The sequence below is a fragment of the Oryctolagus cuniculus genome, chromosome 5 (genome assembly GCF_964237555.1).
Source record: "Oryctolagus cuniculus chromosome 5, mOryCun1.1, whole genome shotgun sequence".
Taxonomy (NCBI): Eukaryota; Metazoa; Chordata; class Mammalia; order Lagomorpha; family Leporidae; genus Oryctolagus; species Oryctolagus cuniculus.
In genome coordinates, this window is record NC_091436.1 from 84,986,613 (window position 1) to 85,000,114 (window position 13,502).

General features: G+C 39.0%; 1 protein-coding gene across 3 annotated transcripts in view; it reads left to right on the top strand.

Moving 5' to 3' along the window:
- The window catches only part of RARS2 (arginyl-tRNA synthetase 2, mitochondrial), an 88,985-nt gene that overhangs the window by 31,784 nt on the left and 43,699 nt on the right, over window positions 1-13,502 (top strand). For all 3 annotated transcript variants that reach the window (XM_070073798.1, XM_070073799.1, XM_070073801.1), the window contains exons 6-8: window positions 3,362-3,417; window positions 7,744-7,827; window positions 11,936-12,012. In XM_070073798.1, the coding sequence (XP_069929899.1) occupies window positions 3,362-3,417; window positions 7,744-7,827; window positions 11,936-12,012 (217 nt within the window). The remainder of the gene's footprint in view (window positions 1-3,361; window positions 3,418-7,743; window positions 7,828-11,935; window positions 12,013-13,502) is intronic.

The window sequence follows — 13,502 nt, forward strand, 5'->3', positions numbered from 1 at the left end:
GGATGTTTTGACAAAGCTTGAAAACTCAGGTAGTTTGAATTCATCTAATCCTAGAGGAAAAATAGCAAAACTCTATGAAAGTTTTTTGTAATACATTTTATAAATTATTTAGTTTATTTAAAATTCCAAAAGAATACTCCATAAAAAGTCTTCTCTCCATCCCAACTCTTTTCCTCCTACTTTCTCAAATGCATCCACAGAATATCATTGTCTTATTTATCCTCCAGATATTTTGTGGCATTTATAAACAGATTGCACATACTTTACATTGCTCTACTCCTTGTTTTTTTCACTCATCAGTTTATCATGGGTGTTCCTTTAATATCAGTATACCCAAAGTTGGCTTGTAAATGTATAATTTACGTATCACTACATATAATACAGTTTACCATATTTAAATAATTTGATTAGTTTTGGCAAAGGTGCATGGGTTTTAATTACCATCAGAGTTATGATATACAACTGTTTCTCTGTTGTTTTCTTTAAATGGATACTTACTTTTATTTACAATATTTTATTTCCTTTTATTCTTCTTACTTTGAATTTAATTGCTCCGCCTTTTCTAGTTTCCCAAAGGAGAAGCTTATGGATTTGAAACTTTTCTTCTTCTTTCTTCCTCTTCCTCTTCCTCTTCTTCGTTTATGAAGAAGGTCTTCCATCTACTCGTTCAGTCCCCAAATGAGCACAGCTGTCTGGAGCTAGGCTAGGCCGGAGCCAGTAGAGAGGAACCTCATCTGGGCCTCTCACATGGGGGTCAGGGGCCCAAGTACCTGGGCCATCGTCTGCTGCCTTCTTGGTAGGAAGTAGAGCAACTGGGTTTTGAGCACCCAGAACACATACTGGCGCTCATATGGGATGCTGATGTCTCTAGTGGAGGCTTAACCTGCTGTGCTACAATGCTGGCTGCTTTGCTTTTCTGATATAAATGTTTAATGCTATAGCTTTTTCTGCTTTAGCTCCATTCCACAAATTCACTAGGGAGTCGGTAATGTGTACAGTCCAAGGGCTTACCTGTTCTTGTTCTGTCAGAGATTAAAGTCCTTCCCTGCCTACCTTGTGGTTTCATAAAACAACTATTTTAACTATTTCTGGGTTGGTTTTTTGTTTATTTTTTGGATTGTTTAAAGCAGGAAGGTAAATCCAATCCTTGTTATTTCCTTTTGCTTGGAAAGGAAGGTCTTTTTTTTTTAAGCCTATAGAAGAACATTTTCTTTCTAAATAATAAATGAACATCTGAACAGTTTCGTATGCACATATCCATAAGATCAAATTTTTGAATTGTCTTTTAAAAGATTTGTTTCTTTGAAAGACAGAGTGGTAGAGGGAAAGACAGAGACAGAAAGAGATCTTCCTTCACTGGTCTCTCTTCAAATGGCTGCAATGACCACGCTGAGCTGGGCAGGCCAAAGCCAGGAACCTGGAACTCCATCCTGTTTTCCCTCATGAGTGGCAAGGGCCTTAGTACTTGGATGATCTTCCACTGCTTTTCCAGGCACCTTAGCAGGGAGCTGGGTCAGAAGTGAAGCAGCCAGAACTAGGGGCTGGCGCTGTGGTGTAGTAGGTTAAGCATCTCCCTGTGGTGCTGGCATCCCATATGGGCACCAGTAGGGGTCCCAGCTGTTCCACTTCTGATCCAGCTCGCTGCCAATGCCTGACAAAGCAGTACAAGATGGCCCAGGTGCTTGTGCCCCTACACGCATATGGGTGACCGAGAAGAAGCTCCTGGCTCCTGACTTTCGATCAGCTCAGCTCTGGCCATTTAGGGAGTGAACCAGCAGATGGAAAATTTCTCCATCTCTGTCTCTGTCTCTCCCCCTCTCTGTCTATAACTCTGCTCTCAAGTAAATAGATAAATCTTAAAAAAAAAAATGAAGTACTCATATGAGATGCCAGTGTTGCAGGTGGCAGCTTAACCCACTGTACCATGATGCTAATCGAAAATTGTAAAACTCTTAAAAGAGCATATATAAGGCTTTCAAAACAGACCAAAATTTAACAAGCTGTGTTTAATTTATTTATCACTTTTTATTACTGAAAACCTTAAGAAATTTTCAAACATACTCTAAACATTAATGAGTATAAAATGAATTAATGCATATAAAGTTCATGAAACTCCCTGTTAGGTAGCAAGTGCTTTATAGTTAAATGATTGACTGTATCTTTTCATATACACAGGGGTCATAATTGTGTTGATTGAGAATCTGGAGTACTGAAACAAATTTGATTATTCTGGAAGGTTTTATGTATAATATTTTTACTATTTAATTTTTATACAATAAATATTGACAGAGGTTACCCATACGAATAAAATTTCTTTGGAGTCATCAATAATTTTTCAAACGATAAAAGGTTTGAAAACTGGTGCACTGAAAAATGCCAATAATCTGTGTAGTTTTTTTCAAAACAAAATCTCTGATTTTTTTTTTTTAAGATTTATTTATTTTTTTGAAAGAGTTATACAGAGAAGGAGATGCAGCGAGAGAGAGAGAGAGAGAGAGGAAGAAAGATTGGTCTTCCATCCTCTGGTTCACTCCCCAATTGGTTGCAACGGATAGAGCTGCGCCAATCCAAAGCTAGGAGCCAGGATCCTCCTCCGGTTTTCCCACGTGGGTGCAGGAGCCCAAGGACTTGGGTCATCTTTCACTGCTGTCCTAGGCCATAGCAGAGAGCTGGATCAGAAGTGGAGCAACTGGGACTTAATCTGGCGCCCATATGGGATGCCGGCATTGCAGGCAGTGTCCTTACCCACTACGCCATAGCACCTGCCCCTCTGAATTTCATTGTTTTCTTAAACAGGTATGCTTCATAAGTGTTCCCCTTCATGAATCACAAGATCAATTTCACTACGATGATTATTTCTGAATTTAATTTATCTTTGCTCTGGATTTCTTGTTTTTTTCTTTTTTAATTTATTTTATTTGAAAGAGTTATAGAGAGAGAGAGAGGGAAAGATAGAGAGGGAGGGAGATCTTCATTTCTTGGTTCACTCCCCAGATGGCCACAACTTCCGGGGCTGGGCCAGGCTGAAGCCAGGAGCCAGGAACTTCTCCGGGTCTCCCACATAGGTAACAGGCCTAGGCCATCTTCTGATCCTTTTCCTAGACCATTAGCAAGGAGCTGGATCAGAAGTGGAGCAGCCAGGACTCAAATCAGGATCCTTCTGGGATGCCAGCATCACAGGTGGCCTCTTTACCCACTATGCTACAATGCCAACCCTTGGATTTCTCATTTTAAATGAAACTTTGCCCTAAATTAACAAAGGCCCTAGTCTCCAATTATTTCAAACTATAGAGGCATAACCTAGTTTATTCTTAGAATTCTTATTCTGGGAATAAAGAAATCACTTTTCAATTTTTTGCAGTTCACCCAATATTGCCAAAAAATTTCATGTTGGACATTTGCGTTCTACTATCATAGGTAAGTATTTAGTTTCACCAAAAATACTAAAAATGCCTTTGGGACGTATTTGATAATATAATTCAGTGGTTTATGTTTAAATAACAAAAGGATAAAAACATAAAAGGATTTAAATTGCTGTAGGATCAATTAAATGTTACCTGAAATGGGAAATATTTAGAAATGGAAAAATGAAATTAATTTAAAAAAAGAAAGAGTAATTCAGAAACCAGTTTTAACTGATATTGTAAGTGATGATTTTAACTTTAAAAAATACGTATGCACATAGTTATGAGTATAATAGTAACCCTCTTTTTTTTGGTAACAGTACATTATATTAGTTTCAGACACGTGTTTCAGACTATATATAGTTTCAGACATGTGAGTACTAACCGAAATGTTCAGGACAGGAAATTAAAACATGAGTATTCTAAAAAAGTGCGATTTTTATTGGACTTCATAGCTGCAATGCTTTACTATATAATATTCTTGTGATTTTCATTTATTTAAAATATTACATTATGTAGCAGCCCAATTCAAAAACTGAAACTTGAATTGGAAGGGATTTTTGGAGTTTATCTCATCTAATCTGCCTTGCAGCATAGAAATCTATTGAATGCTTAAGAGAAAGTCTTTTAACCTGTACTTGGATTTTTTTTATTATATGAGGTTACTTTAGAAAAGCTTTTTGAAAGTGGCATGAAAAAATGTTTACTTTGGTTCAAAACAATTGAAATCCATGCATAGTTTTTCATAATACATTTTCCATCAACCTTTCAAAAATTTTTTTTAATTTTGTTTCATTTATTTGAAAGAGACTAAGGGAGTCACAGACATTTCCCATTTGACTCACCTAAGTTCTTGCAACAGCCAGGGCTGGGCCAGGCTGAAACCAGCAACTGAAAACTCACTGTTGGTCTCCAGTGTAGTGACAGGGACTCAATTGCCTGAACCATCACCTGCTTGTCTCCGACGGGGCAGATTAGCAAGAAGCTGGAATCAGGAGTAGAGCTGAGATTTGAATCCAGGCACTCTGACATGGGATGCAGGCACCCCAAAAAACATCTCAACAGCTGTGCCAAAGTCCACTCCTCCATGAGCTTTTTGAAGATTAGCAAGGAAGTCAGTGCAGGTCTCGCTTATGAGTGGCAGGAACCCAGATACTTCAGCCATCATAGCTACCTCCCAGAGTCTGGGCGTGGAAACTGGTATCAAACCCAGGTAGTCCACGATGCAGGAGCCTTAACTACTAGTCCAAACACTGACCCCTAAACTTATTTTGAGATTCCGCTTTACCCAAACATTTTGAAGACTCCTTATACAATATTTTAATTTAAAAACTTTTTTTGACAAATTGGAGAGTTTAGTATTTGTAACATAGATTATTATTAACATAGGGTCAACTTTCATGTTAACAAGTATTTGAGCAGCATTTTAAGAAAGAAATGACAAATTTTCCTGGATGGAAAAAGAGTGTAAGAAACATACGTATAAGAAAAACTATCTGCAGGCAATGTGGCGCCATAGGTAAACTGGCATCCCATATGGGTGCTGGTTTGTGTCCCCACTGTTCCACTTCTGATTCAGTTCCCTGCTAATGTGCCTGGGAAAGCAGCAGAAGATGGCCCAAGTGATTGGGCCCCTGCCACCCATGTGGGAGACCTGGAAGAAACTTCTGACTCCTAGCTTCCGCCTGGCCCAGCTCTGGCCGTTGTGACCATTTGAGAAAAGAATCAGTGAATGGAAGATTTCTCTGTGTGTGTGTCTCTCCCTCTGTCTGAAATTCTGCCTTTCAAATAAATAAATTTCAAAAAGAAAAAAAAAATACCTGAGCAAGTCAAAAGTATTGGAGTGAGTACATGATGGGTATATAGCAAAATAAAGTTGTTTTGACAGGGGAAATATTTGGATAAGGAAGAAATATTTATTGAGAACTTAACATGCTAAGTGTTTTCCTGTGTCATATAATTTAATTTTACAACAGCCATGTTTGATAAGTAATATTTATCCTGGTTTATGGATGAAGAAATTCAGATCCCAATCCTAACTTACCCCAAATCAAGTTAAGTATTACAGCAACAATTGAAATTAGGCAGTCTGGGGCCAGCGCCGTAGCTCACTAGGCTAATCCTCCGCCTGCGGCACCGGCACCCCAGGTTCTAGTCCCAGTTGGGGGTGTCAGATTCTGTTCTGGTTGCTCCTTTTCCAGTCCAGCTCTCTGCTGTGGCCTGGGAGTACAGTGGAGGATGGCCCAAGTGCTTAGGCCCTGTACCTGCATGGGAGACCAGGAGAAGCACCTGGCTCCTGGCTTCAGATCAGTGCAGTGCGCTGGCCGCAGCGGCCATTGCGGGGTGAATCAATGGAAAAGGAAGACCTTTCTCTGTCTCTGTCTCTCTCTCTCTAACTCTGCCTGTCAAAAAAAAAAAAAAGAAAGAAAGAAAGAAAGAAAGAAAGAAATTAGGCAGTCTGAATTCCAGGAGCCTAGAAGCAAACATTTAATTGGATCTGTGAAATAAGGTGCTAAAAAGCTAGGAATACAGTTTGAGTACCAGTTGCAGCACCCGGTTCTTGTTGTTGAGACTGAAAGTTCTAGAAAGTGTAAGTATGGAGAAGCTGGCAAAGAAGGTAACTGCAGTAATTTAAGTCACTTGTTTGTATTGGTAAGAATTTCTTTACAGAAAACCAAATTCACTCATGATTAAGGCAGTAATAGATTTATTACAGGATATTGAATGGTTTACAAAGTTGTTCAGAGGAATGGAGAAGCTTTGTATTAAGCTGACAAAAGTGACTGCCAAAAGTGCACCATAAAACTTTGGTTGGGTGCCAAGGGAACACCAGTTCCTCTGCAAATACTCCACTGCTCTAGACCCCCATACAAATTAAAGAGGCAGCTCCATGCTTGTGTTTCAGCTCTCAATTGAAAGACACTAGGACTTCTGAGAGTGGTGTCCACCCCCCTCAAAATAAAGCATCCACAACTGTGCTTGTTGGAGAAAAAAAACAGAAGTAGCTCCCCTTCCCAATCTCATATGCACAAAGTAGGTCTGACTGCCCAAACCTAAATGACTTCTGGAGCCCTAACCACAAAGCCACTAGAGAATGCACCTTTTTTTTTTTTTTTTAAGATTTATTTATTTTACTTGAAAGAGTTACACAAAGAGAGGAGAGGCAGAGAGAGAGAGGTCTTCCATCCGATGGTTCACTCCCCAGTTGGCCGCAAGGGCTGGAGCTGCGCCGATCCGAAGCCAGGAGCCAAGAGCTTCCTCCAGGTCTCCCACGTGGGTGCAGGAGCCCAAGGACTTAGACCATATTCTGCTTTCCCAGGCCACAGCAGAGAGCTGGACAGGAAGTGGAGCAGCCGAGTCTCAAACGGCGCTTCAGGCCAGGACATTAACCCACTGTGCCACAGCATTGGCCCCAGGGAATGCACTTTTTAGATTCCTTGCCCCTCCAGTATATGAGGACACATTAGAAGCAACAGGGGGTAGATGTTGAATAGAAAACCAGTATTGGGGCCGGTGCTGTGGCGCAGCAGATTAATACCTTGGCCTGAAGCACGGGAATCTCATATGGCTGCTGGTTTGAGACCTGGCTGCTCCACTTCTGATCCAGCTCTCTGCTATGGCCTGGGACAGCGGTAGAAGATGGCCTAAGTCCTTGGGCCCCTGCAGCTGTGTGGGAGACCAGGAAGAAGCTCCTGGCTTCGGATTGGTGCAGCTCTGGCCGTTGCTGCCAATTGGGGAGTGAGCCATCGGATGGAAGATTTCTCTCTCTCTCTCTCTTTGTCTCTTTCTCTCTTTCCCTGACTCTCCTTCTCTCTGTGTAACTCTAACTTTTAAATAAATGAATAAATCTTAAACAGTATCAGCAGTACAGGAAGGCAAAGCATTCTGACTACTGTGTGGTGTTAGGGAGAGGCACATGGAGAATGGACTTCCATGATTGCTAGAGAATGAGAGTCAGAAAAGTAAAAACCTAAACAAAAAAATGGAACAGTATGGCTCAGGTTCTTGGGGTACAGCCATATTATGAATATAAATTATATACATATAGTTAATTCCTGAAATTCTGTTAATTTCTGTCCTTGGAATTGACTAGGAATAGCAATTCTGTTCCCAGCTTCCACTAATAATGGTGAAAATTTTGTTATTATGAAAAGTATGAGCTGCTTTAGAATAATTGCCCTAAAAGTAGTTCCATTCTGAATGCTTTGATAAAAAACATTGAGTTGGGACATTGTACAAGAAGAATTTTCCATGTCATTCTTTGGTAGTTGTCAAGCCTGTGAATTTTATGCCAAAATGGATAACAGGAATGAGAACCTGTGGATTTTTTTTTTTTTAGGAAATTTTATAGCAAATCTCAAAGAAGCTTTAGGACATCAAGTAACCAGAATAAATTACCTTGGAGATTGGGGCATGCAGTTTGGTAAGTATGTTTTGAAAATTTTTTCTATTTTAAAATTTACTGTTTTTAAATGTGTGTGTGATCATCAGGATAGTATGAGTCCTCATTGGTTGAAACAGTGCATCCTACCTATTTTTGTTCCTAATAACTCTTTTGCATAATCTCATAATTTATTTGGGTAACTTTTTTTAAGATTTATTTATCTGAAAGGCAGATTTACAAAGAGGCATAGGCAGAGAGAAAGAGGTTTTCCATCCACCAGTTCACTCCCCAAATGTCTGCAATGGCTGAAGGTACACTGATCTGAAACCAGGAGTCAGGAGCCTCTTCCAGGTCTCCCACGTGGGTGCAGGGGCCCAAGGACTTAGGCCATCTTCTACTGCTTTGAGGGCCATAGCAGAGACCTGGATCGAAAGTAGAGCAGCCAGGTCTTGAACCGGTGCCTAAATAGGATGCCAGCACTGGCCCCTTGGTTAATTTTTATCACATAAGTAAATTTTAGGGCCAGAAATATCACATATTCAGAGCAAGACCTGATGATAAAGTAGGTGCTTTTGTGGTTTTAATGAAGAAAAGGAGCTTACAAATTAGTTAAATGTAGAAGTAAGTATACAGGGGAGGAATAAGTCTAATGATCTATACTCTTCTTAATCACAGCCCTGCTATTTTATGTATTAGATTTATTTATTTAAAAGAGTTAGAGATATCTTCCATTCAGTGGGTCATTCCCCAAATGACTGCAACAGCTAGGGACTGCCAGGCTCCATCCTGGTCTGCCATGTGGGTAGCAAGGTCCAAGTATGTGGGCCATCTTCTTTTGTTTTCTGAGGCACATTAGCAGGAAACTGGATGGGAAATGCAGCAGCTGGAACTCAAAACAGGCTGCTTTACAGGATGCTGGTGTTGCTGATTAACAGCTTAATCAGCTTTACACCATAGCCCAGCCCTGCCGTTCTTAAATCTAGTGAGGTCCAGCCTCTCTGTGCCATCCTGTATGAAGTGGGATCTGTTACTGTGCCAAGGAGCAGTGACCCCAAACAGAATAAAGTGTAGTACTGCAGTTTCTCCTTTAGCTGTACAGTGGGCACCAGTGGGGAGGAGGGGCCAGGGATGGGGAGAGGGTCCAAAGTAAGAAAGGATTGAGGCCCAAACACTTGAATGCCACAAATTATCTTTAATTTCATATATTAGTAGACAACCATTCCTACGTCTTATAAACTGGTAATCAGCATATGAGAGGACAAGATAAATGAAGTTACTATGATAGAGAAGGACTAATAACATGAGGAATTCAAACTATTTAAAGTTTCTGGTGATTACCGTGTGTATTTTCAGATCCAGCCCCAGGTCACTCCTGTAAAGCATTTCCTGACACAGTTATCCCCTTGTATACCTTCTTCCATCACCACATTCCTTCCTAGTACCATGCTGTACTCAAATTGGTCTTACTTTATTTTTATTTGTGACCTTCTCTCCGCTGCTAGATGATATGGTCCTTGAAGGTGTGCTCTGTGTATTAATTATTTTTGTATCCACAATGCTTGCCATGTAACAGACACTCAGAACAGTGAATGAATCTGTCCCGGGAGTGTGTTCACAATACTAATCCAAAAGAAAGGCTAGGTAATATTTTTAAAGCATCTGTCAAGTGTATTAGGTTCTATATCCAGTGAAATGAAATTACAGTTTTCAAAATAAAGCTGGTTCATTTGAAGAAGTTTTTCCCCATAGGAAATTTATTGTGACCTTTATGACTAATATCCTTTAGTTAATAAAAATTTTTTTCAGACTCTAGAAAGGAAAGAACTTGAACCATGTTAACAGTTCTATTACTGTTCCCTGTGGAGGAATCTTAAACCATGCCCTGCATTTTGAAAATCCACCTGCAGTCCATAACAGCTGGTAGTCAGAGGTTTAGGCTTGAGGCTCAACAGTCTGACTTAATAGAGTGGCATCCACTTTACACTAGTTTGACTGATTCAGACATTTCACAGACATTAGCAAATATGTGATTATGGTATTCATTAAATTTTAGCTGCAAGATTTATTATAGTGGTTTTTCTCTAAAGAACTACTCTGGTTAATGATCTGTCAACATTTCCATTATAACCATCATTGTTGAAGAATTGTTATTTTGCAGTTTCAGCCATCCTCATTTCAAAGTTGGCAGGCAGTTCCTAAGCACAGAAAACAATTTTGAAAATGTATTACAGTAATGTTAAATGGAGGAACTTTTACATTTCTCATTTCTTCTTTTCTTTTCTTTTTTTTTTTTAAAGAACATGCTGGACATCTTTCCACACTCTCTCAAGACCCTAAATCATAATCACTTTTGCTCTCCCTGGAGACTAAATAGAGCTCTAAGCGTCCTTCTTATTCCTATCTAAACTCAAAAGTATTGTATATCCTCATATTAAGTAACTTTCCAGTTTCTCCTTTGTCTTATACAGAAAATGCGCTTCAGAAAAACCCTTTTAGATCTCAGTTTTGGTGATTGATACAGTTATAAAACAGATTGATTTTTAAAACAATAAAATCTCTTACTTCCTTTGGCCCAGGCGCCATATATCCCTTCACATTCAACTTAACAAGATAATCTTCTAGCAAACACATCTGTAGAGTGTAACCCCCTAGTTTACAAATCTTGATTAATATTTTTTTAACATTTATTTATTTATTCTAAAGGCAAATGCGCAAGTTGTAGGACTATCTTCTGCTGCTTTCCCAGGCACAGGGAACTGGATTGAAGGTGGAACAGTCAGGACTCGAACCAGTGCCTATAAGGGGATGTTGCAGGTGGCAGCTTACCTGCTGTGCCACAAAGCAGGCCTCTCAATTAGCTTTTGGGTTTTTTTGAAAAATGTATTTATTTATTTGAAAGGCAGAGATACAGAGAGAGAAGGAGAGAGAGAAAGATGTTCCATCTGCTGGTTCACTCCCCAAATGGCTTCAATGGCCAGGGCTAGGCCAGAGCAAAGCCAAGAACTTCTTCCAGGTCTCCCATGTGGGTGCAGGACTCAAAGTACTTAGGCCATCTTCTGCTGCTTTTCCAGGTGCATTAAGCAGGGGGCTGGATCCAAAATGAAGCAGCTGGGACTCCAACCTATGCAGGTGTGGAAAAGTGACACTGCAGGCAGAGGCTTAACTTTCTACGCCACAGCACTGGCCCCAGCTAGTATTTTTTTTTTTAAACAAACTTCCAATTAACACTATCCCTAAACTCTGAATTTATCATTAAAGACTTAAAAAAAAAACATAGCCAAATAAAAAAATTTTGTTGCTTGATTACCTTGAATTTGAGATGCAATCAGGAATGTTTCAAGTTTTATCTGTCTTTGTTTTACTTCAGTTGCTTATGAACTAATATAACATCAAGCCCATTCCTTTGTTTATGTTAATAACTGTAAGTTTATAAAGAAAGTTTGGGAGTGCTCGGTTGGTACAGTTCTTAAAATGCCATTTAAGGTGCCCTCATACTGTATTGGAATGCCCTGAGTACAAGTCGAGGCTCGGCCTCTAACTCCAGTTTCCTGCTGATGTGTACTCTGGTAGGCAGTAAGTGATAGCTCAGGTGGTTGAATCCTTGTCACCCACATGGGAGATCTGGTTTGAGTTCTGGCTCCTGTCCCAACTGTTGTGACTATTTGGGCAGTGAACCAGTGAATGGGGAATTCCTTTATATCTGTTTCTTTCTTTCTTTGCCTTTCAAAATAAACAAAATTTAAAAAAAAAACCTATAAAACAAAAGCTTAAAATAAGTGCTGACTGCCTACCATTATGATGTGCACAGAGTATTTGCTTAACAAATGTTTAGATCTGCTAGGAAGGTGTTAGTACAAAGATAAATTAGTCTAACATCCTGCTTTATATGAGCTCATAGTCTTTTGCTTTCAGTGAATTTAATTTCATGATACTTTGAATATGTAGTATTGAATTTGTGACTCAATATATTGAGTTTAACTTGTATGAGTCACAGAGTAATAGGTGAAAGTATGTGGTTTGCAGTAGTTTTGGGGTCTATAATTATGAGGGATTAATTTTTTAAATAGAACTAACTATACCTGTTTTCTGCCACAGCTTTTCTCTACTTTCCATTTTATAATGTTTCACTTACGGATTATCGTGATAGGTCTTTTGGGAACTGGCTTTCAACTGTTTGGCTATGAAGAAAAACTCCAGTCCAATCCTTTACAACATCTCTTTGAGGTAAGTTGGCAAAAAAACAGTATTAGAAAATGCTTTGATGCTTTTTCAGAGTACTGTGTAGCTTGATAACACATTTTTAATCTCGGAGACTTAAAAGATATGTTCTCTAAAACAAGAAGCCAAACCTGAATTGGAAAAAAAAAAAATTTTTTTTTCTAGTGAGTTCTTTTCAATTCCAAATCCAGATATTATTTTTATTACTATTTTAATTGAGTTGGGACAGTATTTCTCCAGGTATAGAATCTTAGAATAAACACATGGGATAACAGATTTACTAGAAAAAGAAGTTTCTCTGTTTTTTATGAGTTGATAAGTATTGCAGCTCTCTACATGGTGACACCTATAATTCATTTAGACTTGCAAAATGCGCTATTTTTTGCTTTTATTATTTTCATGTGAGTTTAGTCACATGTATTTCTCTCTGGATTTGTGTGTGCTTTTTCATTTATATACTTCAGCTCATTTTCTGAGTTTTGCCTAATATGAGCTCCTTGCTATTCTTCTTCACATAGTCTCATGGATACTCTGCCTCTCCGTCTTCCATCCTTCCTGGAATTCATTAACAAAGTCTTCCCATCCAAGTAATCTCGAGAGATGTGTTTCATTTTTAACTGTTCCAAAATTTTGATGCATCAAGGATCGGAGTAAAGGTGTCTGCCCACATATAGGGAAGAGCACTAGACACTGCTTCTGCCGCTACAGCCACAGAGAACATGTCATAGTTTTCCTTTGTGTTATGTGATTTCTCTTGCTGCTGATTTTGCAATTAAATTGAAGAAAACCACATTCTAGTTCTAAGACTTTTCAAGGTTTGTCATTGCCTTCGAGTTACATGCCTGTGCACTTTAAATACCTATATTTTGATTTATGTTAACCATAAGATTTCTTCTCTCTTTCCCATTAAGGATTTTATTGACAGGCAAGGGTTTAAAAATTAATAACTCTTTATGGTTTTCTGTAAATAAAACGTGCTCTCTTGGTACCTGAAATTTTTACTTCTTATGATTTTATACTTTGAATAATGGTTTGTTTTTTTCTTTTAACCACAGACTTAGCAAACTTTTCATTAGATCCAGGCCCACAGAGACACCCCTTGGAGACACCCCACAGAGACACTTGCTTGGAGAACTTTTTGACATTGATTTAGAGTACAGCTTGACACATAAGAGTTACTCCTCTTAGCTTTCCCTTTCCCTACCTCACTGTCCTGGAAATAGCCAACATTTCCTATAATATATTAGCAAAATTCATGCTCGAACTCCATAGAAACTTAAGCTTGCATTTCTTTCTATTCAATTTAATACATGTTCTGCTTTTTGAGATTCATAAATATACTGAGAGATCACCACCCATTTGAGAGGTTATTAACTGATAGACACACATGGGGAAGGAACAGAAGCAGAGGGTGCCTCATGTATGGAGAACAAGAAGGATAGGAGTAATGGTGTTGCTTTCATTAGTGCTCCTTTGCTCTATGACTTCCCATGGGG